General features: G+C 36.4%; 1 protein-coding gene across 1 annotated transcript in view; it reads left to right on the top strand.

The window, feature by feature from the left end:
• The window catches only part of LOC134531818 (carbonic anhydrase-related protein 10), a 717,638-nt gene that overhangs the window by 603,634 nt on the left and 88,661 nt on the right, over positions 1-25,343 (top strand). Inside the window, exons 7-8 of the mRNA XM_063367772.1 lie at positions 18,390-18,456; positions 19,522-19,676. Of these exons, the coding sequence (XP_063223842.1) occupies positions 18,390-18,456; positions 19,522-19,676 (222 nt within the window). The remainder of the gene's footprint in view (positions 1-18,389; positions 18,457-19,521; positions 19,677-25,343) is intronic.

The raw sequence follows: 25,343 nt of genomic DNA, 5'->3' as shown, positions 1-25,343 counted from the left end.
GCCGTGGCATGTTCTCCGCGTAGACATATTTGGACCCTTAACACGATCTAAGAAAGGTAATGTGTGTATTTTGGTAATTTTGGACACTTTTACTAAGTTTGTGATTTTGGCCCCTTTAAAAAACATTAAATCTATTTCCACTGTAAAGGTTCTCAGGGAGGAGGTGTTCAAGGTATTTGGTCCCCCTTGCATCATAGTGTCGGACAATGACAGGTATTTTCAATCAGAAGTTTACCGTGAACTCGGTTTTGAGTGGGTGAGTAAGCCTGTGTACAGCACCGCCGACTTCCCCCAGGGAAATATGTCGGAGAGGGTAAATAAAGTGCTAAAGAGTATCCTCACAGCATACTATCGCGCTGATCAAACTTTGTGGGACTCGGAATCTATTACAAGAATCTATTACAAGCAAAAATACTAAATTACTTAAGAAAATTTACGCTTAAAATAGGACAAAGAATCCCTGAAAAAGCTTTATGCTTACAACATGATCAAGAGGTGCTGGATCATTAAGACAGTCCTAGGTACAGACTTAAATACGCACGCAATTCAAATAAGGAAGCACATTCGACAAAAAGGAGGCGCATTTGGAATAACATTCCTCGAAAAGCAAAAAGGAAGCACGTATGAAGCACATTTATCTAAAATAAAGCACATGCGACAAAAAGGAGGCACATTTGGAAGCACATTCACTAAAGGGAAGCATATTTGGAAGCACATCGATAAAAGGAATTCGTATTATGAGAACTAAGTCTTGGTTATAAATCGATTACGATAAATAAACAATAAATTAAAAAATTCTGAATTATTAATTTATTTTTAAATTTATACACCTACAAATAAAATAAAAAAATATTGTATGTAGCTGCGAATCCTTCAGCTAAACGTTACAATACATTATTTGTGGGTGATATAAACAACGGTTGTCAAAAATATGCCACAAATATTAGTTAAATACTTACACAGTTTTGTCGCAGAAAACTTTTAATTTACTCAAACTTAAATAACGTGAAAGGATAGATCTTTTTTTAAAAATTGGAAAAAAAAAATTATCTCATAAAGATATTTTCTAGGTAAAAAATACTTTTTTAATGAAAGCAGGGGTTTTAAATTTCAGTAAATAAAAGAAAATTTTTACAAGTTTTAACAATTTGGAATTTTTTCTTTATATTTATTAATTTTTTTTCTTTACAAACTTAGACATCTGTCATCGCCGACTAATTCATATTTTTATTTTCCACTGGTGAAATTTGCTAAGAAAATGATTTTTGATTTCATCCTACAATGTTGAAAATTGAATTTTCTGAACGGATTCTGTTTCTTTTGGTACGTGTCTACGATATTCTGCAGTATGACGAATGAGAAATATAAATTCGGTCCACGAGGAAGAAGGATATATTGGTTTTGGCAAGGGCTTAGGACGGTGTTATGCGGAGGGGGGGGGGGGAGTAGGAGAGGGGAGTGGAAAATAAGACTTTATTAGGACGACAAACAAACGCCTCGCGACAGCAGGACTTGAGTAATGGCCGAGAGAGGGAGCCCATTCATCACCCGCCGAAGAAAACGTCTCTCGGGTGTCGATTTCGGTTTCCTGATCGGGAAATAACGCCGCGGGTGAAGTATTGCGCTTCGAAATATTAATTGGACATTTTGTCGCCCGTTACGCCGCTGAAGCGTCGCAGGGGAGCGACAGGAGGAAATCGAGAACGACAAAAAAGAAAGCAAAATGAGAGTGGGGTTGAATGAAAAGGGAAATAGAGGAGGATGAATTATTATTCTTGAGAGCAGAAAAATAAAATAAATCGATGCAGAAAAAATTTACATTTCATGTCTTGTAATTTGACCCAAGTTCGACATATCTCGAAAGTAGTTCCAGGTTTACCCGTTTCTATAGACAGAAAAAATTTGCCGATACATTTTTTTTCGATAAGCTAAAATCTCAACACCGTACACCTATTAGCTACATCTGCTATCGGCTCACAGCTAATATGAAAGACTCTGTGCCAATAAGAAATCTCTAAACGTTTCCAAGTTGAGGTGTCTCACAAGTTTGCAGACAATGAGGGTGCACAGGAATGTGGAGTATATCCTGGAGGTCGCTGAACCCGCGAATTATTCTGGCCCCTATCTATTTCCGGTCACTTGCAAAGTATTAACATTGTTAGAGATAAATATATATATATAATTATTTTTCTTAGTATTTCAGGGGGTTACATGCCCCTGCGCTTGGCCCCTGGGTATTAACAATTTATATTGTGACATGGAAAACAGTGTATATCACCACATCAGGTATAATATAGCTCAATAAGCCGCGGTTAAAGGGTGTACGGAGGATATAAAAAAACCGAAGTAACAAAGATTATACGGTGAGAGTTAGGAAACCTAGGTAGAGGCTTATTGGAATCAGGGGAATATGCAAACGAAGTATTTTTATTTATAAAAGCTCAGAGTGCTGTTACTTTTGAATTGAATTGAATTTCGACTCCCGCTACAGTTGTGCTCAAGTCCGTTGGCAAGCAGTGATGACTTTTTACCCACCCTAACAACCACGCAAAGTTGCTCACTCACACTTTAGACAGAACGACAGTGGCAGCGCCGCGATACCGTCCCAGACGCTCCCACATTCGCACAGGAAGCCCTTCGCTCGTCGCCCGCCAATATGGCACTTATTCATTTAAAAATAACTTCATAAAAAACTGACACTGAAAATATATTCATTTCCATACATAAAGTACATACTATTGTTACTCGCGATGTCCTCTTGGATAGCTGCTGTGATTGAAACGTTATTACATAGAAGGATATTTTAATTTTAGGGGTTGGAAAACCACAGTGCACGTTGCGATAGAGATCTTTAAGATTTTTAAAACTTGTAACCTAAAAGTACTCTCAGTTTGGTCGTTTGTTCTCTTTTTTTTAAGTTAAAAATATAGCTCTCTCCCTCTCTCTTACGTAAACATAATTTTTCAAAAAGTATATACTACCTTTTGTCCTTCTCGAATAATCTTTATGTAAAAAAAATTTTTAAAAAAAATTATATTTATCCGCTAGGTGTGAGTTTACTTCTTATGAACCAACAAACTGCCATTATCTACAGTAAAGAACATTACCTGCATTTACTTGGCGTTGACTTCGGGAAACCACGGAGAAACAAAACCAGAATGGACAGGGAAATATTTATGCCCGTGACCACCAGTAGCCTTCTACTAGATCACACGACTCTGCTGTGAGCTCTATTCATCCACCGCTGACGTACTATCCATAGGCATACCCTGTTTGAATCAGCTATACTAGGCAACATGTTTGTGTAAATAACTATCAAAAATGTTGCCAAACAATGAGACTAATTGACTAACACGCGAAAGTTTCAGTTCCAAAGACATTCCTTTCGACTCGTTTTACAGACGCAGGTAGATTTCAGAAGTTTATTTTTATTTTAGAACATACTGGAAACATTTTATCAAATTCGAGATTTTTTTTATTGATTACATATCAAACAAATTTTCTAGAATTTGTCAAAAAAAATCATTGTTATTTTTTTTTTTGTTTTTCAGTGCATAAAAATGTTTATATTCAATGCATATGATATTTTTCTAGCATTAAAAAATAAAATTTTTGACATGAGTTTGACATTGGCTCAGTTAATGTATTTAATATTTTTATAAAATAAATTAATTTTTTTACGTTTTTGGCGTAAAGGGATTATGGAACGAAACATTAAAGTAGAAATGTTTCGGAGTTCTCATCATAGTAATGACTTCAAAAAATTGTGTTTCTTTGAAATGTATCTAAAAAGGAAGAAATATTTATGCATTACCTACGTTTCGAACCCGGAATCTCTGCAGTAGAATGCGACACCTCATCTTCCTAGTCCAACTTGGAGATAATCACACGATTTCCGCATCTACTCTTTATTGCAAAGCACACGTCGCCTGCGTCCACACAAACCGAAGGATGTGCGCATATGTTGATGAAGTTTCTTGTCTGCCACGTAAAAGTTTGAGTTTCTATCTTCGTGGGCTGGAATATTAAGAAGCCCGAAGAAGTTCCTCAACAAAGCAAAACTTTCTGCACCTTAAAGTTCGTTTAAGAATTAACCCCGTATCTAGTCAACAACAGCAGGGTTTCCAAAAGTTAAATCCAATTTTCGGCAAGTCATGGATAAAGATAAAATCAGGAGAACAGTTAACTTATAACAAATTAAATCGGATCATAAAAATTGTAGGAGATAAGGAAAAAAATTGTGGCATTTAAAGAATCGTTCTTTTCCCACTAACTCAGGTTCGTATTTCCTTCGAAATGCTAAATCGTGGACGGCAATTGGAGGTAAAAACCCCACTAAGACCTGCGTTTCAGTAAACCGAAACTCAAATGCCACTGAAAAATATCAAAGTAATTTATGCTTTTAATATACAATCTAAAAATGCTAACTCAGTTGTCACTGTCGGACTTGTTGCAAATATTCAAATAGAAATACCTAACCTTACATAAAGAACATTAAATTCTAATACTTGGCAGCATACAATGGGAATAAAATGAATTATTTTATAACAGCAGATTCTATTAAGTTAATTATTTGTTTGGGTTTAGTTGGCAGTTTGTCTTACAAAAAAAAAAGGAGTTGTAAAATGAATGCGATGTACATATAAATCTATAAAATGATAAACAGAACCGGTAAGTAATTGTTACAAGTAGAGACCGGAAAATTTCGCGCATTCCATTTTATGATAAGCTAAGCTAAAATTAAACTTCTTGTATACCTATGTGCTGATTCTGGTATTGGCTCACGGATAATCTTGGCCAATAAAAAATCTTCAAATGTTATCCAGTTGAGACGTCTCATTAATCAGCAACTAATGAGCAGGAGACGTTTCCCCGAATTGTGCAGCGGACTGTTGAGTCTATCCTGGAGGTCGCTGAACACGTGGATTGTTCCGGCCCTTAGTTATGCCGTTATGCGATGTTCATATTACCAAACTTATTCAGCAGATTAATTTCAATATAGGTTTGACTCAGCTTACGTGTATATAATCAGACATTTCAGAATGGTAATTGGTCGATAACAGGATGGCATCCTATGGTGGTTTTCATATGATTGGTAGGGGGTCATGTTTTATAAGCGGAAAGATGTGAACGCTCATTAGTCTGCAAGAAATTGTACATGAACCAGTGGGCCAGTGGTTTCTTTCTTGTGATCGGCGGCCGTCTGCAAGTCAAGCCATTGCCCTATTTTGGCTGGGCCATTCAGGACACATTTGCTTTCACACTGATTGTGCCTGTAGTAGAAGTGCGCCTCAGAGAAACTTAACCAATCACAAAGAACAGCCAACGCAACAATGTTTTCCACACAGCTCGTCTCAGATTCTTTTCGCGAAAACTGCATGCGTATACTTATTGGGTACCTACTCACTTCTGTTCCTTACTTATAGCTAGCTCAGGTTCATCAAGGGCTTGTCAAGAGAACTTTATGCTCATCATTGTAAAGCAGGCGTATTTAAGGTTCAAGTGTACTTTTCCATCCAAAGAATCGGCAAAATTATTGTAGCACCAGGTTTTCCAAAACTGGAGACCATGTATCATTATTAACTCAACATACTTTTGCACAATTAATTCGGTGTCTATTGTTTATTGTCATTTGGCTGCTTGCAAAATAATATATTTCAGTCGAATTACATGTGAATGGGTTATTTTAACTTTAGAGCGTGGTTATTGGTGCTTATATTTCTGTAGTGGTCAGAACTATTATTTTAATACAATGAGTAAGTTCAAGTGTATATTAGTATGCATTACAGCCTCTCTCCAAATAACAGCCTGAAGTTTGAAGGTTCTTTATCCAACCCTTTCACCCCTTCCAACCCTCAAGGTGCAGCATACTCATACTTGGCGGAAACGATGGCCATATGTAGTGCTTTCATGAGTCATGACTAGGGGCATACATATTTCGTGAAAAATATCCGAGACAAGCTGAAAGTTAAGACACGTTGACTGTTTTTTGTGATAGGGTTAGTTTCTTTCAGCTACATGTGGATTGTTACAATACCAATCACAGTAATTCAGTGTGGAACCAAACGCTTCTTGAATGGCTCGATAAAATAAGGCAACCACTTGTCTCGCAGACGGCCGCCAATCACAAGGAAGAAACCACTACTGAAGTTACGCCTTGTGGCAGTCTAATTGGAGTTCAGATTTTTTTCGCAAAAAATACCGGCCCCTAGTTATGATTAGCGAATGGAATAATTTGAGCATTCGTTTTGCGATAGGCTAAAATTAAAAAACAGATGCACCTTAGAGCTGCTTTCGCTATTGGGAAGGAATTTTTATTCGCGTCGATGACCGTCGCGTCACGCTCTTCGCGGCTCCGGCTTCACTTGCTTTGTCCTGCGTCGACCGTTGTCTCGTGTCTCTTGTCTCTTGTCTCCTGTCTCCCCCGAGGCGCGAGCCAGGGGCACCTCGCACCTGCGAGGAATGGCGCAAGAACGCAGGAGAGCCTGTTTCAACGGAGCAAGGGGAAAGGGAAGGGGGTTTGGGAGGGAAAAAAAGGGATGAAGTATGGTGCAACAGCGTTAACAAATTAGGGTGCGGCGCCCGGCGAAAGGTGGTTGATATATATTTCCGATCGCGGAGCCGGTGGTTGTGAAAGGAGTGTAGGGCGAACGGCTTGCGGGGATTCCGGCCCTGGAGGCGAACCTGGCCCGACGCAAACCCACGGGAGGATGCGAGGAACGGCCGGTCCTCCTCCTTCCCCAATTTGACCCCTTCCCTATCCCATTCTACCTCCCGTCCGGGCACGCGCCGTCGAATGGGGGAGAAACACTTTGCTTGAGTTACGGCGCGCGATCACGTCACTGTTTCAAATATAACACTACCCTCCCCCCACTCCTCTCCAACTACATCGCATACCCCTTCTCTCTCACCCCCTTACCCCCAACCCTCACATGTACTACCGCAGCGGGGATGGGCAGCAAGCACGCCAAACCTCGCGCCGTTTCGGACCGGCCAATTAAAACAACGGCGCACTGCCTCGGCACCTCTTGAGTTGGCAACAGTGCGTTTGCGTGGCCTCGAATCAGAGGAATCACTTGATTACAAACAAATTTCAATAGCTTCGTTTTTGATATGTAAACATCTGAGCTCTCTTGGCATACGGCATTTGGTAGGAATAATTTTGTGAAAATGGAACGGAATTCGATGGACGGAAACGTGTAACAAGACGGCGGACCCACATGTAACAACATAAACAAATATATATTCAGTTTAGTAAAAACATAGGGTACATACCAAACGTTTTGGTATTGATACTACACTGGAATACATTTTTTAAAGTAAATAGTCATAGTGAATAGTAATCCCATGTTTTAAAAAACATTATGAAAACGGTATTACACTATTAATAAAACATATTCTCGGTACTAACCTCATATTGACCCGATAGCTTAGTAGTAAAAAGCTCGTTTGTCAGTCTGCAGGAACCGAGTTTCAATCTTGCCTTTGGGATATTTTTTTTAACTTTTTTAATAACATTTATAATATAATATTAATGTTGAATCAGGTCAATAAGTTTACAGTTTGTTTGTAGAGAGTATTTGCAGTCTGATTTCAATCGTTTAGGCATTAAAAAATATGCAAACATTTACTTATTGTTATGTGTTTTAAAATGTTCCATGTAATTCCAAAAATATTAACTTTAACATGTGCAGAAACTTTATAGTATTAACTGTTTATTTTATTTTAAGAAGATCGACAGTATTTTAATTCCTAGTTGAAAATCAAGTCTAAAGCAAGGATCTACTGGGATTCAAATTTAGATTGAAAAAATATATCTGAATGATAGCACCATGTTCAATATGCTTTAGAGAACTACTAAAATGTTAAATGCCTTTGACGCCATGTACGTTCCAACACAATTTTCCTCGCTAATAAATTTTAAGCATTTTTAACGTTTCTAAAATATCTTGTTGTGACTATTCAAGTTTACAAAATGTATTCCTGCATAGTTTCACTACCATAAAGTTTACTTCGGCACACCAATACTTTTTGATACATCCCCCGATGTTCACTGAACATGCCCGGGTGCATGTGGCCACACATAGGTCCGCCATCTTGAACACTTCGGCTCATGGCTATAGCAGTTTCTGAATTGCATGCGCATTGAACTTTCAATCGGTTAAATTTCTGTTTTGTAATGCCCGCTTATTTCAATGCATTTCTGTTTCAAACTTCAATTTTACCCTCAACGCGCCTTTTAAGTATAGCCTCATAAAAGCAGGTAGGCTAATGATAATTCCGGTCTAAGGGGGATGTCACATGTTCAGAAATGTATTTACACGTGACGAGTCCCGTACTTCCTTTTTGGTTAGCCCTGAGAAATAAATTGTACCAGTTTGTTAAACAGAATTATAGATAGTTTTTCTAAATTAGAACAATGCTTGCCCTTTTTTTCCCATTAAATTGAATAATTTTCGTGTATTTATCATGCTCGGTTTAATTTTAAGAATTCTGTGGTAATTTTGGTGTCCGATTTTCGTATTATAAGTTTATTCGCGACATGACAACGCATGAAATTGCTCGTTACCGAGCACTGAATGACTCGCTCAACTCATTTTTATAATCAGCAATGTTTCGCGTATCAATTCAAGAAGACTAAATTTTCTTGGTAAAATTGCCGATAATAGCTTTCACAATAAGCGTGATATATATATTTTTTTTTAAATAAATGACGACCTTACATCATTCTCTTTTATTAGCAGTTAATATATACTCTGTCCCTCGCTCTCTCTTCATACATTTATATTTAATAATTTATACCTCACGATTTTAATTTATTTTGTTGAATCGTGCATATTATGGAAAGCTATTCAGCGAACGGTTTACAAAAAAAAATAACTTCAACTATTTAAGGTACTGGGACAACACGAAGCATGAATTGCGCGGGTAAGAAACAGAATCCAGTATATTGTAGCGACGCAGATGCTTTCACGTAAACCTACCTAATTTTACACGGATATTTTTGTTTCAGTTACAAAATAATATTTACCATGTAGACACCATGTGGCCAATGTGGTCACACAAGATTTTGTGAAGAGGGATGACGTATGCAACATACACCTATGCTGTTCAGGACTGGCACGAAACATTCAGGTAGTGATGGCTTAAGAGTAATGTGAGAGGTAATGTAAAAGTGTTTTTTTTTTTCTGAGTTAAAATTTAGCCGTGCTTGTTTTTTTTACTCTCTCTCTCTCTGCGGGTGGGAACTTGTAAGTAGCTTTCTGAATCTTGGAGAAAATTTCCGAACCGCACGGTTTCTTGTGAAGCTGTGCACGCAGCGAGTGTGCTCGGGCAGGCGGGGGGCCTTAAACCGCGCCAGCGCGGCAGGGGCCTTAACGGGAGCGGGACGCCGCCGGTGATGCGGACTCGGGCGCGCGCGGCGGCGGCAGGTGCGGCGGATGACGTCTAACGACCGGCGAGATGACGAGCCCGCGGTGTTAGAAACCGCGTGGGACGGGCGGGACGCAGCAGGCTTCAGGTGCGAGGGCGGAGCGCCGAAGAGGTCGTGTCGGAGCGGGGCAGGGGGTGAAAAGGTCGCTACCTCGCGGCTATCGGAAGGCTCCTCCAACCCCGCCCCACCACCCCTAACCCCCGCCAGAAGGGTTGCAGAAGGGTAGAACGAGACGGCGTTGCAGAAGGAGTGCCGATATTTTTTTTTATTGCGACAGTTGAACTTATGGCTGCCGTGGTGGTGGTGATGGTGGTGGGTTGAAGGGAATGCGGAGGAGAAAACGTGCGGGGCGTCGGTAGAAATCTGAACACACACGCCCGGGCCGCTAGATTGAAGATCATAAATTCACTTCTTCTCCGCGAAACCCCATTTCCTAAGATATCCCCAGGCAGAGCACGCTTCAACGTGTTGCAAGCTGCTGATGGTTTATGGGAAATGTTTGCCGGTGTTGGTGGGGGGGGGGGGGAAGAGATTTTGGGTTATGGCCCCTCACCTTCTCCCCCCTCCTCTACTGGTTTTCAAATAAAATCTCCTGAAAGTGCACTGGTTTGTTTACACAGGTGGATGCGCAATTTAAATAAAATATTCTGTAACATAGAACATGGGTCGTGTGCACATGATTCCGAACCGGCTGATTCACAAAAACGCACAGAAAGGCCGAGTGCTTGGGAAAGAGTTTGTGCGCACAGGAGGAAGGTGAGCGTGTTTTGTTTATGTCAATGACTATGACGCAGCACCCAATAAGAGTAGGATCGCGAATTGGCGGGAGTTGGGATGAAAGATTTTTTTGGAAAAAACACATTCCAAGAAATAGTTTGTAATGCTACAAGAAATATATTGTTAATTCGTACAAATAATGCCGATAGTTATTTTTTGTATATATAAAATGTGTTTTTCGCGATAATACTGAGCATATCTTACAAATACTGGTGCATCATTTTATATTAATTTAATATTTTTATTGGAATTTCATTTAAGCATGAATTTTTAAACCATGGAAAATATTATATAATAATTAAAAATTGGATTTTTATGCATATCAATGTGCGCATTTAATACTGGAAATTTATTCAGCGGACGGTTTAAAATAACTTTAACAACTGGAAGTAATGCCTACAGCAAAAAGCATAAATGACAGGGTAAAAACTTGAACCCAGTGTTAATGAGAACACTATTTTGTAGTGATAGAGTTGTTTTCATGTAAATATCACATTTACGATAATCTGTAATTTTAAATGATTATTTCTGTTCCATTTACAAAAAATATATATATTATGTGTTGGTCAAATGTTATTTACTTATTACATTCTTCAGGTTTTTCTGCATCAAAGTTTGATCATTGTTATTATCTCGATGAGCGATTTGCGAAAAATGAATTTGAAAAAGTAGTATGTTTTAAGCTTCTTTAATATTGTTAACAATCTCCTGTGTAACTACATGTTGCAAGAGAATATTACTAAAAATTCTTACCAACATGGTTTGATCGCGAAATTTCATGGAATAAAATTAATGCATAAGAACATACGAACTAAACTGTAAACGAATTGGCGTACAGGTGCTGTGCACAGTTAAGTTGCACTTAGTTGTAGTTTTTAATTACTAACCAGTTAATACACGTAATATTTCCGCATCTGTGTTAATTGGCAACATGGAATCTGCAAATGAGTGAAATATGCTTCAAGCTTGTAAATTTTTCCTCTGGTCATATATTTTCGAATAAAACTATTTGCATATTAGGTACTACGTAGCCTTAGTCAAATGATTCCTAGTATATGTTTGCATTAACTAAAAAACTAGTCATGAAAGGACATCATAATTACCTCTTATGCTAACACAAACTGGCATGTCAACCAACAAGTAAAGTTTTGACAGCAATTTATGTCTGTTTACAGACTCGGCACAATATATTTTTAGGCAACTTTTTAAATATTACTAGTGACTCATGCTTTCAAAAAATATTGCTTGTACGACTCTGGAAAGAGCCATAAATTCTTAAAACCATCCGGATACCTTAACAAAAATGACAATGTTCTTTTAAGATGCAGTTTCAATTGATCCTTTAAGTTAATGGCCTTTTAAGTAGGTATTTGGTTAACGATTATTAAATTTTTAACATTTTATTCAGTCAATATATTAACCGTGTATCGACTCATTTACGATAAGTCTTACCGTAAATCTTAACCGTGGCTATAAGATGCATCATTTTTGTATTTTTCAAAGTAAAGATATATTATGGCATGGTTACAAATAAAAACTTTAAGATTTCTTAAATGATGATTCAATGAAATTTTTGCATGAAGAAAAAAAGTGGCAAAATGATTTGTAAATTTAAAAATTGATATGGTCTAAAATTTAATTAATTAAATTATTGTTTTAAATTTTTTTTAAAACATTAATATTAATAATGTCTATAAATTAACCCCAAAAATATTTAAATAAATAAAAAAAGTAGTTTATTTAACAAGAAGCAATTAATATTAAGGATTTTTTTACTTCTACTATTAATTAAAGAATGTAATTTACAGCCTTACAATAAAACAATAATATTTTTTATGTTGGTACGTTGGCAGAAACAGGCGACATCAGTTGTTTAGTGCAGGCCACAGTAATTTTATAAACCAACTAGCTGCCCGAGCCGGCTTCGCACGGTTGTATTAATGGGGGGGGGAAATGAGACCAAATCTCTTATTTACAGTTATAATAAATGAAATAAAATTAAAATTAATTAATTTTTACAAAAACTTAATACAACAATACACGCAACGTTGTCATGGAGACGAAGAACCCACTATTTCCCGGGCTTAAACACCAATCAACATTGATAATCAGTTTATTATTAATTATAAATTATTAAGACCATTTATCGAAATAAAAACCATCCCATCTCTCAAGTTGGAAAAAATTACACATAAATGCCAATTTCAATCGAAATCGGTTGACTTGGTGAAGAGTTCACTGGAAACAAACATCAGGACTCTGGATTTATATATAAACCAATATTTTCTCTAAAAATACTGTGATATGAACTTAAGAATGTTAAACAGTAAAGATACCATAAAAATACTGTTTATTAAATACTATGGAACAACTAGTACGTAATGTGATCATTTAAAAGCCTGAGGATATGCTGAATAAGAAAGTTTACAGAAACATTATCACAGTACATAAGGTTGTGCGATTCCATGATTTTCAGTTCGATTCGATTTCGATTCATTTCTCACCACAAGAGTTGAAATTCAATTCTGATTTCGATTCTTTGGGTAACTTTATCTAAATAGTCATTAGTCTGGTAGGACTAACTAAAAAAAAAATTGCATTTATTTTGAACCATATGTTTTTAACTTAAATGAATAAGAAAAACAATTCTGGAAGACGACTGCGGTCCTTAAACTTGCCACAATTTTCATCCATTAGTTATTTGATCACTTCACCACTGTTTAAAGATGTCAAATGTCACCAACGGTAAAGTCAGCTGCCTCACTGGAGTCACCGAGATAGTGCGATGCGTGCTGCGCACAGAAGTATAATTTATTAATTAACCTACATTTGCACATATCACGTATTCAGCATGGCCTAGCCAGAAGGTTTATTTAAATTAAAACCAATAAGTAACATATCCTTTCTTTGATTTTTTTCTCAACAAGATCTGTTCCCCTAAAAACGGAAAAAATACGTAAATATGATTAATTTATTAACTTCACGAAGTTAAACCACACAACAATGATCAGCTTTAATTAAGTTTTGTAAAAGGCAAAACAATAAACAGTAAACAGTACTTCGATACTGACAGAATGTTACGATTCAGTGATTCGATTCCTTTGTGTTGGCACGCGCGATCTATGATAAATGGTGGCATGTCAACTGCTCTACACGTCCGGCACCGCTAAAATATTTTCATGTCGTGAATGTTTTAATGTTGGTTATTCTGTTAACAGAAGACTGTCACAGAATGGCGATCATTGTAAACGTATGGTTGAACAAGGAACTATTTTATCTGTTAACAGAAAATTGTGCGTTGATGGTTGTATAATTCATTTTTAATAAGTGTTATTTATTTTTCAAAACAAATAAACCAACCATATTTTTTTTCCCGTGCAACGTGAGAAATGGTCATCATGAGTAATATGCCGTAAGTAGGCAGAAATAAAAATGTTTGAGCAGATTGTTAAACTATTTCATAAACAAGCAGTTTTCGTAAGGTATTTATCTTTGGAAGCCTAAACAGTTAGTGTTTCTGAACGTGTAAATTATATCATACACGATCTTTGAAAAAAATTTAATGTTCGGTCTAACCTATATTTATTAATGTTATGAAATTTGCTTGAGTGAAAGTGCGCGGCAATTTTACGAGTTACATTAATGATGATTGACGAATAAACTTATTTCTAGCAATCAGTTAAACGGTAACCGTCAATTTCTTTCTTCGATGCTTGTTAGATTGCAAAATATGAAAAATCTCCAGTCACTACCAGATTTATGGTAATCAGTGTCAGTTATTGAATCCGTTAAAACGCTTGAATATTACCAAAATTTTCTGTGGGACAAGTCAGTTACCGTTGGCCTTGATTGTTTAGAGATCAGTGTTTTTGGCTTCTAGGCCTGAGATAAAGGGTTTGATACCATTCTCTAACTTTTAGCGTATATTATATTGCTGTATAAAAATCGTTTGAGTGTCATAGTAGCAACAATGTGATAAAGTCAACGGAAGGCAGACCCGGCGCCTCTGGTCTTAATAGTCAGAGCCAGCAGTATGAATAATTTGCAACATTATTGGGCTTTTTTATAAAAGAAAATCATAATTTTCCAATCTTTATAGAAAAGGAGATTACGAGTAAAAACTTTGCTTATACTATTTTATCCCTACAGCTTAGAATTAGTCGTGTGTAAGCTGGGGTCCACTGAACTCCTGAACTAAGGCAGTAGGTCTACGTTAATACTTTTCCTATTAAATACAAAAATAAACTTTTGTAATTTTAAATTGCTTGTAGTTTATTAATATGTTCTTTAAGTCATTTGATTCACACAGGCGTTATTGCAAAGAATTTAAGCCTGCGATTAGAGAAAAAAAAGAGATTAATACATTGTACAATCGCCCATGGGGTAGGTCAGTGGCGTGCGGGCTGAATCCACATTTTATGGGAAAAGCCAACACAAAATATCAGTATTCAAACGAGGGAAAAAAAAGTGTTTCAGACAAAGCTTTAAATGATGCGTTCCATCCCCATTTTTTATTCTACCCCCCCCCCCCCCCCCCTTTTCAACAATAACAAACGTGGGCGCGTAATCTCGTAGTATACATATATATTTTTAACATCCTACGAGATACGTGACACAGATGGAAAAAAAAAAATTGGAATAGCAATAGGATCCGTGTGCGTGTGTTGGTGTGTGTTCCTATGTGTGTATGTGGGCATACGAGAGAGCCTAATAATTTAAGAGCCCTGGATTAAAATAGGACGCAAAAATATTCATCATACCGTTTCTCCAAAAGCTATTTCCTGCAGCCGTGAAATAAAATTAGTGTTTTAAAGTTAGGTGATTCCTGGTGGGTGGTTAAAGTTAGGCTGAAGAGAAAAAAAGGGGGGGGGAGGGAATGTTTCCGTTAAGCATCCAGGGTATATTTTTTTGTGCTCCCATTTCACCGCCCCTTACTACTCACACTCACCCCTTTTCCACGTTTCCCAGCGCGTAAGCAAACTGTTTGCGAACACTCCTGCCACCCCTATTTTCCACCCCCCACCCCTCTCTCTGGCAGTGTGTTTACCTTGCATACATTAAATCGGTATTCCGGGCCGAATTTTACCTCGGGCCGCGCCCGAACAGACGCACCCACGCATACGCACCCACGCACCCCTTCTCTCTCCTTCCCTGGTCGGTATTTATCTAGTCCTGGGACGTCCGCGCTCTGGCGGCCGTGTTGTTCAACCCCCCACCCACCCCCACCACCACCCCTTCACGAAAATCCCCCCTCCCACCATCAAATAGACCAACCCAACCTTCATTTTCCAGTTGCCCGCCGAACCGTGCCAACACGACGGGTTCTCGCGCGCAGAATTGAACTCTTTGGCGACTCCCAATTTGGCTTTCTGTGGCCAGGGTGTTGATATCGTGGAGAGATTTGAATGCGTATAAGGTGTCTTTATTGTTTATTTATTTATTATTTCATTTTGGAATTTTGTGTCACGCTGACTTCTCTAAGCCAGCGTTTCACCAAAGGTCTTCAGAGCTCGGCGATTGATTCTCAGGAGCTCCGTCTGCAGCAGATTTTATATCATTTAGTAGATTTGATTAATAAATAACAAAGTCTTTTTTACCATTCATTCTCTTTTTTTAATATGAAAACCCGGTTTTACACTATTTCGTAGAAGTATCGTGTTTAATTTGACTAGTAGGACAATAGACGGATAGACATAAACAACCCATGGGGCTTCATGTGAAACCTTTGTTTCGAAAGAGCTTCAGATATAATTTTTTTTTCGAAGCGGCTACGTCTAAATTAAACAGAGAAATTAGGAATAAACCACCCATGGCATGTTGTGATGAATCATCTCAGTGATTAAGAAAAAACCATGAAAAATAAACGAAATCTGGAAGAATGATCAGGGACTCGAACCCGGGGCCCTAGCGGTTCTAATTAGTACGTTTTACCGTGGCGCTAAACAATTTTTTTTGTTTTATGTGTGACTAAGTGACAGGTTTTTGACCGTATTTGAACTCAAAATATTTACACCTATGCTTTACCTGGGAATCAAACAACGAACCACTTGCTCGAAAAACTGGGAGGTGTGACGCAACAGTATTTCCACGTCGTACTTTAGTTGGTTTAATATCACGTAAAATGATAATATTTGGGGGGGGATAACTCACTGCAAAACTCTGAAGGAAAAAAAGACAAATTATGGTTTTAACACCTCCTTTATCAACTGACTCATTTCATTTACAAGAAGAGTGCGGACTGGTCTGCGCAGTTTAAAAATTTTTGTAGATATTACCTACATCGCCTACGAACACATGACACACTCGCTTGACCGATCAAGTAAACGATATTCATCCGAAGAAAGGAAACCGACCCCCCCTTTTTCTCTGTCTAGTATTGATAGACTGCTGGACTGTTGGTAGACGACTGCGCACCCCCAGCTTCCGAGACTAACGAACTTCGTCTTCCAGAATAGGGGAGAACAATCTTCCGAAGCCTCGTTCGTGTCACGTGATCGGCGCTTCCCGGCCACGCGGCCTGACGTGGAGCGAAGCAGTGAAGCCTAACACCCAGGGGAGAGGAAAAGAACAAGGACAGAAGATGCCATGTTTGGCGGGTAGTCTGACTACAGGCGGCATACACGTACATGTCCGGGAGGGAGGAAAGATTGCTACAGGCTACAAAAAAAACCACCTTCAACAACCTCTCTTCATTTCATGCAGTCTTGAATGTTGGGGTCCATACATTAATTATGCGGTGCGAATCATTATTTGCCATTGTGTAAACGTTGCTTCAGCAGTGAATTTTATGGTGCTGCGAATGCAATAAATTCCAATATGGCAAATAAACGCACCTGATTTGACTTATGATATGCACAATTTTCAAACAGTTTCACAATGCCGGAAAAAGAAAATATACGACCGTTGGCAAAAGCAAAAATATATAGGTATATATTAAACAGTATTTATTTATTCTCAAATGTGATATAGTAAACAGGTATGTAGATTTCATGTTGCGCTTCATCTCAAATAACGTTCAAGTAAAAACTTTTACAAACGCAAGTTACCAAAAATAAAAACAATAAATATTTTAATTTCAATTCGTTAGTGTTTCAAAAATAAACCTATCTTTCAAAGATCACATTAATATATTTTAAAAAATTACAAATTTTTACATGTTAGTTAGAAATTAAATAATCAAAATACAGTGTGAGCAAGTTTTCCATTAGGCCTACTCGCCAAATGAGTATAAAAGTAAAACTCAGCAACGAGCAAATTCATGTAATCTCATGTTGCAAATACGCTTAAAATACGAAACTCAGGCACGAAACTTAACGTAAAATTATTTAACTTCATTTCGAAAGTGATAAATATACGCAAATGGTGTTTTTACTACATTTATGAACAAGAGTCAAACGTAATTTCCAAACCCGCCACTATAATTCGTTGCTGGAACAGCTACGTTGACTATCGAATCATTCGATACGAAGAGCGAAATTTTAAACTTTAAAATGAAACGGCTCCGATTAGCGCAGAAAAGACTAGAAAAAAATCTAAACCTCTCTTTCGACCTCATTTTCGACACAGTGAATTTGATTAAATAACTGCACATCTTGTTAAAATTTCACTAAACGGTTAATGCTATAAAGTTTTTCTTCAGCTTTATGAATTTTGGTTAGCACCATTCGCCACAAAAAAAAATCAACGTGGTTAGATACACGTTTTCTTTCTACCAATAGCTAATATGTTACAAATGTAAATATAAAAAAAATGCAGACAAATTACACACGTTAAAATTTTGAAAAATATTTTAACAACTTTTCCGAAGATAAGAAATGTGCGTTTATTTGTACCTAAACAATTATTTTAACTATAATTATTTGTGTGTTTTAAAAGGGTTCCTTGTTTATAACTATTGTTTAGGTAAAGTATTAATGCGACAGGCAAACAGATTTAGAAATCGTTCTCAGATTTGGAAATTATTTATTTTTCTATAACCTCAGCGTCAGTATCAAAGTGTTTGTTTGCAAATTTTTATCTAAAGACCAGTCCGTTTCGTTTTTTTTTTTGTTTTTGTTTTTTGTTTGTAAATATTTTTCCTTTCAACTTGATATTGTTAGCCCTTTCTTTATGTATAGGTACGTTATATTTTTAACGCCGTAAGGGATGCATACAAAGTAAGATTTGAATTTTGTTTCAGCTTGGTGACCTATCAAATCCGGAGCTCAGAATACTGACAGACCAACTAGATAAAATCAGACATGGAGGTGAGTAAGAAATATCACTTTCGAACAAAAAAAAATGAGAGCGAGTCTTGTATTACTCGCCAGTGATGTGTAAACAAGCTAACCTCGGTAACGAGTAAATTCGTGGGTTCTCATGTTGCAAATAAACTTATAACACGAAACTCGGACACAAAATTTGAACGTAGAAGTAATTCTTCAAGGTTTTTTATTTTTAGCTTTTATCGGTACCGTTTCATTACATTGTTTAATATTGGGGCCTGCAAACGTGGCAGTTCATTTTAGCGACGGGTGCGGAAACTTCGTGTTATTTGCGTCCAGAATTTTAGTTGAAAACAAAAATTGCATATATTTATCAGTTCGGGTAATATTTAAAAGAATTTTACGTTAATTTTCGTGTCCGAGTTTCGGTATTACAAGTGCCTTTTGTAACACGAGAAGACACGAAAATTTGCTCGTTAACCGAGGTTTTGTTGTTACACATCTCTGGCGAAACACTGAAAGACTCCACTCACATTCGTTTTAGAAGAAGGAAAAAAAAAAACATTTATCTGGGTTGACTTGATGTAAGTTTTTGGAAATACGCCATTGCTAAGAACTTTTTCTGTTGAAGAAAACTAAAAAATAAAATATTATTCAGCAGTGAATTTTATGGTGCTGCGAATGCAATAAATTCCGATATGGCAAATCAACGCACCTGATTTGACTTATGATATGCAAAAACTTCAAACAGCTTCACAATGCCGGAAAAAGTAAATATACGATCGTTGGCCAAAACAAAACAAAAAATTAAACAGTATTTATTTATTCTCAAATGTGATATAGTAAACAGGTATGAAGCTTTCATGTTGCGCTTCATCTCAAATAACGTTCAAGTAAAAACTTTTACTAACGCAAGTTACCAAAAAATAAAAACAATAAATATTTTAATATAATATAATATATTATTATTATTTTTTTGTTTTCTTCAACAGAAAAAGGTTATTTGCAATGGCGCATGTCCGAAAACTTGCATCAAGTCATGCACTGCCATTGCACAGATCTTTAAAAGATAATTTATCCGGATTGCTTGACCTCGTGACCTCGCAGGTCAGGAGGTGGAGGTGAAGCGGCTGTCGATACGCAGCCTGCTGCCCGAGACGGAGAAGTACATGACGTACGACGGCTCGACCACGATGCCCGCCTGCCACGAGACCGTCACGTGGGTGGTGCTCAACAAGCCCATCTACATCACCAAGCAGCAGGTGAGAGGACGCGGACGGAGCACCTAGTGGACACCTGCGAAAACTCGCGGGTTTCGATGGCCTTCAGGACAGACCGCGCATGCACCCCTGTAGTACGCTCGGGGCAAAAATAACGCAAGTTCATTTGGCCGCCGACTTTGTAAGTCGTCTCAGCTGGTCTTTGTCTGCGATTCGATCCTTCTTCGGTTGAAGGGTTTATAACTGGTTGAGATTCGTCCAGATGTAACAGTAAGCCAATAGCAAAATTATCTAAGTGGTATATGTGTTTGAATTCTAGCCTATCACCGAATGAATCCGCGAATTTTGCAGGTCTCTAAGCATTAGCCGTCGGACGTGAAGCCGTCTTCGTTCCCCCGCTTCTTCCTCATCTTCTTCTGATCTCCAAACAACCAAGCTGTTCTAGTCTGCTTTTATTAACGACTGTAGTTACGCTGTTCAGAAGAAATTATATCAAAATATTAATGTTTAATATGTTTATATACCATATAAGTCATACAGTGCAAAATGAATCTTTGTAACACAAATGTAATGTTATAAGTTGACATTTTTGACCAACATAACCTCCAATACAAGTACAATTAATTGTTACATTTGTAAACAAACGGCCGCCATATTGGTACGGGCAGTGTACTGAAATCCCCCTCCCTCTTGGCTTCACCCTCCTCGTTGAGAGTCGGACCTTATGCTTCATATGTAGCGTGCCACGTGCAGCGACGAGTCCGAGATTAGAGATTAGATCGAAAATCCCAACTCCCCTTTCTCAATAAAGAAACTAATATTTTTTTTTCTATGTTTAACATTTTATCTCTCGGTATACGGCGTTTGGTGGGAGTAATTTCTTTAAACGAATTGTAAATGTGTAGCAACAACGGTGCTGCCATCTGTGGCGGATGACGCGAACCAAAGTTTACAATGCCAAAAGATAATTTTCAATATTTTATAATATTCCTTGTCCAAAAAACAATTGGTTGTCTATAAAGTCGGTTTACGGACGATAGTTTAACGTGACAACGTCATAACAAAACATTGATGAAAATATTGCATACTTTTATGAATAAAATTGAATCATTTTTATTGAATTATCACTATTTCGTATGGATATAAAGGAGTGAAATGAAATCTACTATTTAATTGTTAAATTTACTTTTATTTGCACTCATTAATTTAAATATGTTTATTACTTTAACGAACAGATTATTTTAACTATAACTTTTATACATGTTTGCTATTTAACTTCAAGATCGTCGAGAATTTTTACGCTTTTTCGCAATTACACATTTAACGACGCAGTTTGTTCGTCGTGAAACTAAACGTAGAATTTAATAAAAATGCCCTTGCAGTTAGTAAAATAAGTATTAGTAAGTTTAAGAAAGTATTTTGGCTTTAATCTCCAACCCAGACGCTCGTGGTGCGCTGGGACCGAGATTAAAATTCGTCGAGAATATTTTACGTTTTTATGTCTTCCAGTGGTCAAAATAATATGCAATTGTGGCCCTGGGCACGAAATTTTATTTATTATTCATTAATAATAACGCCCCTCGCGATAAACAAAGGAAAATATGTATTAACGAGTGCCTGGTTGCCGCGGAAGCGGGTAGATAGCACGATTCGTTCGGTTTGCGTCCGTCACCGTAGATGACAGCACCGTAGGGGAATAATATTATTTCGTTTTTATAATACGATTTTATAACAAATACGCATCCCAAATAAACCAAACTTATTTATAATGTGTTACAATATTTTTTAAAACATTGTGCAAAAGATACCGGGTGTAATTTGAATTATTATGTGTAACTGTAAAACACCATTGTTTGTACAAAAACGGATTTGAAAATTCAACATTACTTTTAAATTACCGTACAGATTGTGCTGAAAATCAGTGGATGATCGTTAAATTACATAATATTAATATTTCAAACGACGAAACATTATTGAAAAGTCAAATCGATGGTTGTTCCAATCGAGTGGAAGAGAGATGCGGCGTTAGCGTACAATGAGCGTAACGGGACACATCGTAGTGGGACAATGTGCGTTACGGGACACTTTTTCGTGTGTGCAGCCGGAGTTCATCGATTTATTAGACGTTGTCACGTCAAAACGGGTCCAATATCGGGGTTTAGTATTTTTTTCAAGTATTTTTCGTTTAAATTTCGGTCTACTAATCAAATTATTCCAAAGTCGACGTAGCTTTTCCGGCAGCGGAAACTACGTGTGATTCACGTGCATAAATGTATTTTAAAACACAATTTACATGTATTTATCATGTTCAGCTTTATTTTAAATAATTCTACGTTAAACTTCATTTCCGAGTTTTGTGTTACAAGTTTATTTGCTCGTTACCGAGGTTATATATTACGCATCTCTTGCGAGTACTGAAAAACTAGCTCACATTTTTTGTTGCAATGATGTTTGACGTTATTCACTTCATAATTTATTTTTAACGATACTTCACAGTCAGCACCTTTTCCAAGCTATTAAGGGCCTTATCTTCCTGGGCACACATATTATGATGTGAAGAGGTTCAGAATAAACCACGAGATTTAAAAAGTTCCCAAAATAACGAAAACCATTTAAGAATACTCTGAGGTCGGAATGGTAGGTCATTTCCGGGCTTCTTGTTTAAAGTGTATTTGTTTAATTTTGAAAGTGGCTAAAACGCATGTTTTCAGAATAATTTTTAGTCTTAAAAACCCGGTACAGTTTCTTGTTAGCATTCAAGGGTATAGCATTACACATTTATCTACATTCCTCAGCTATATAATGTTATGGTTACTGCTCAAATCTCATACTTAGTTGCCCAATTCACGACGAGAAGAGCTTGCCAGTTCAGAGCCTCAAGATTATAGGTAATAATACCGCACTAGTAGCAACAGTGAGTGTCGCACTTATCATCCCACCTCACTAACACAAATATACCCCTGAACCACTGAGTAGGCGGGCCTCTTAAACAAACTTCTCGTATAAACCTTTATACATTGACGATCTGAGTGTTCTCAACTTTTGAACAGACACCCACACCACGGACTTAAACCTCCATAATGTATACCGATTGTTGTCTTCCACGCACGAGGTTCTAATTAGCTTGCACAACCGACAGATCTGTCACGAAATCTGAAGAGATAAAGATTGTATGTCCCGTTTCAGGTCATTATTTTACATTTACGTTCCACAATGTTAAACTTTCTAACATTTTTGAGTTGTTGATCTTCCACAAGATGAAAAAAAAATATTTTTTTTTTTCATAATTAGCTGGCAAATGTGCATTTTTAACGTTTTGGTGCAGTATGAGTAAGGAGAATGAAATGGAATACAAAAATTGAACTTTTTCTTTTATTTAATTTGACCTATTATTTTTAATCAGAATTTTTGTCATTTAAAAAGGCTAAATAAAATTAATTTTTTCTAAAAGAAATTTAAACCATACCACGCAGTAGCCATTGGCATTTCCTTTAAACCTCAAAATTTTCAGTTACTTATTTAATTTGGTTTAACATATTCATATAAATTCTACTTTATCAGTTAATTATGCAGAAAATATGAACTGTGTAATTTTTTCTTCATTTTGTTGAAATTCAGCCTTTCAAAACGTTTAGTAGATTAACAGTGTTAAACGAAAATATAAAATAATGTCCAGGAACGGAACACACTCTCTTAATATTTAACTATTCCAGAATAGTAATTATGCGTTTTTAACTGATGCACTCTCGAGATACTACGTCCGAGTTCTTTGCGACGCTAATACAATTTTGTGTAGTAACAAAAGAAATACATTTTTTCGGATGTTCATTTGTTTGTGTTAACCGAATGTTAGCGATATATTGCTAAGAAATTATGTAATTTGTAGGCATTCTTAGTTGAGTAATTTCCAATAACACGCAAATTATAATTGACAGCAGCTGGCTAGTTCAAACACCGACTACTAGAGGGAACGCTTAAAAAAAATTAAAGGCATTTAAGGTACGTGTAAGGACGAGAGCGACTCATCCTTTCGCGAAAGTTTGCAATGGCGATTTTTCAATAAACCTGCCACCTATTCGAAAGGTCAACCATTAATGGCTGACCTCCAATAATATTCACTTTTCAAGGATCATTTAGGCTAAAAGTTCTTGGTTTTCGGAAATAGCCAGCGTACTATTGTTTGGAAAAAATACTTAAAATTGTTTTTTTTTATTATTGAAATTTAACTATTAACTATTGAATGTTAACAATACAGTAGTATTGGATTAAAAAACACTTACAAAATCAAAACATGGCCAAACAAAGTCACACGGAGTGTTATAAATTCAAACAGGCAGAATTTACCATAACCAACTATATTGACAGTTCTGTTTGTAAATAAACCGTTTCAAGTTTAGACAAAAAAAATCGCTTGTTCAGTCCCAGCGTTCAGTTTAAATTCATTTTTAATAAATGAGTTTAACCCTCGTGGAAGAAATCTTTTCTCTGAGATATAAGTTTGGTCGCCAATACACTGTTGTGTGAATCTCTGTGAAAACTAATTTCGTGAAACTTGCTGTACAATGAAAGGTATTAACAAACGATGCAAGGGTAAAACACTTTAATTGGGTAGTTGGGACAGAGTAAATGCTTCAAAAAAATTAAAAACTATTTATTCCTATCAGAGAGGAAGAATATTATTAAAAATCGTTAAGCCTTACTTGTTAGATATTGTAAGGACTGTCAAGATTATTCGACCATGACTCAAATCAGATGACACCATTTAACCTTCAATTTATTTATTTACTTGCCTTTTTTACATGTAGCGAAGTTAAGGCATTCACACCACCTAAAAATAAATTTAAAAAATAAAAATAAATTAATTTTAGAAAAAAATATACATTAAATAGAAAAATAAAAAGCCTTTATAAATGATGAAACAAAGATAATAGCTTGAACTCAAACTATGGCGAAAATGTATATTTTTTCCAATATGTTATTTTTTATTGTGGCCTGATATCTTTCAGAGAAAAAGTACACAATATAAATGTAAATTTAAATAGATACTTAAGCAAGACTAAACAGTATAATTTATAAACAAATAACTTATATAATCTACACAGTATTATTTTAAAAAATAAAACTGCTGAATCATTTAACTATACGTATTAATTTTATTAACGTATCACATTAATGTATAGGCTAACCATACACACACGTAGGTTACCATAAGGTAAATACTTCGAAATTAAACTACAATAATAATCTAGTATTCACAAAACTTTTAAGAATTTGGCAAAGATAGTAAAAAAACCACACTTCATTCATATGCCTGATTATAAGAGATCATGAAAGTTGGAATCTAGCTTATTGACAACAAAGTTCCAGTAATGTGAAACTATAAAAAAATCGATTATTTATGACGCATTCTTCGTAGTAAAGTCCGTAGGGTTTCTGTAAGTTTTTTTATTTGTACAACCAATGTTTATATTTCATAGTTTACTGTAAAATTAATTTTTAAAGCATAAAAAATAGTAAATTAGTGCCCACTAAATGTTTCGGCCATCAAATAGAACCGCTTAGTGACCCAAATAATTTTCTGTCATTTTTTGAAAGCTCCATGTTCAGGGCTATTCATATTTCCAAATAGTTTGCACTAATAAAGAATAATATTTTTTTTTAGTCCAAGAAAGGGTTCATAAATGAGTAGCGAACACATGTATTTTTTTC

The sequence above is a fragment of the Bacillus rossius genome, chromosome 5 (genome assembly GCF_032445375.1).
Source record: "Bacillus rossius redtenbacheri isolate Brsri chromosome 5, Brsri_v3, whole genome shotgun sequence".
Taxonomy (NCBI): domain Eukaryota; kingdom Metazoa; phylum Arthropoda; class Insecta; order Phasmatodea; family Bacillidae; genus Bacillus; species Bacillus rossius.
This window is presented reverse-complemented; position numbering and strand designations above follow the sequence as displayed.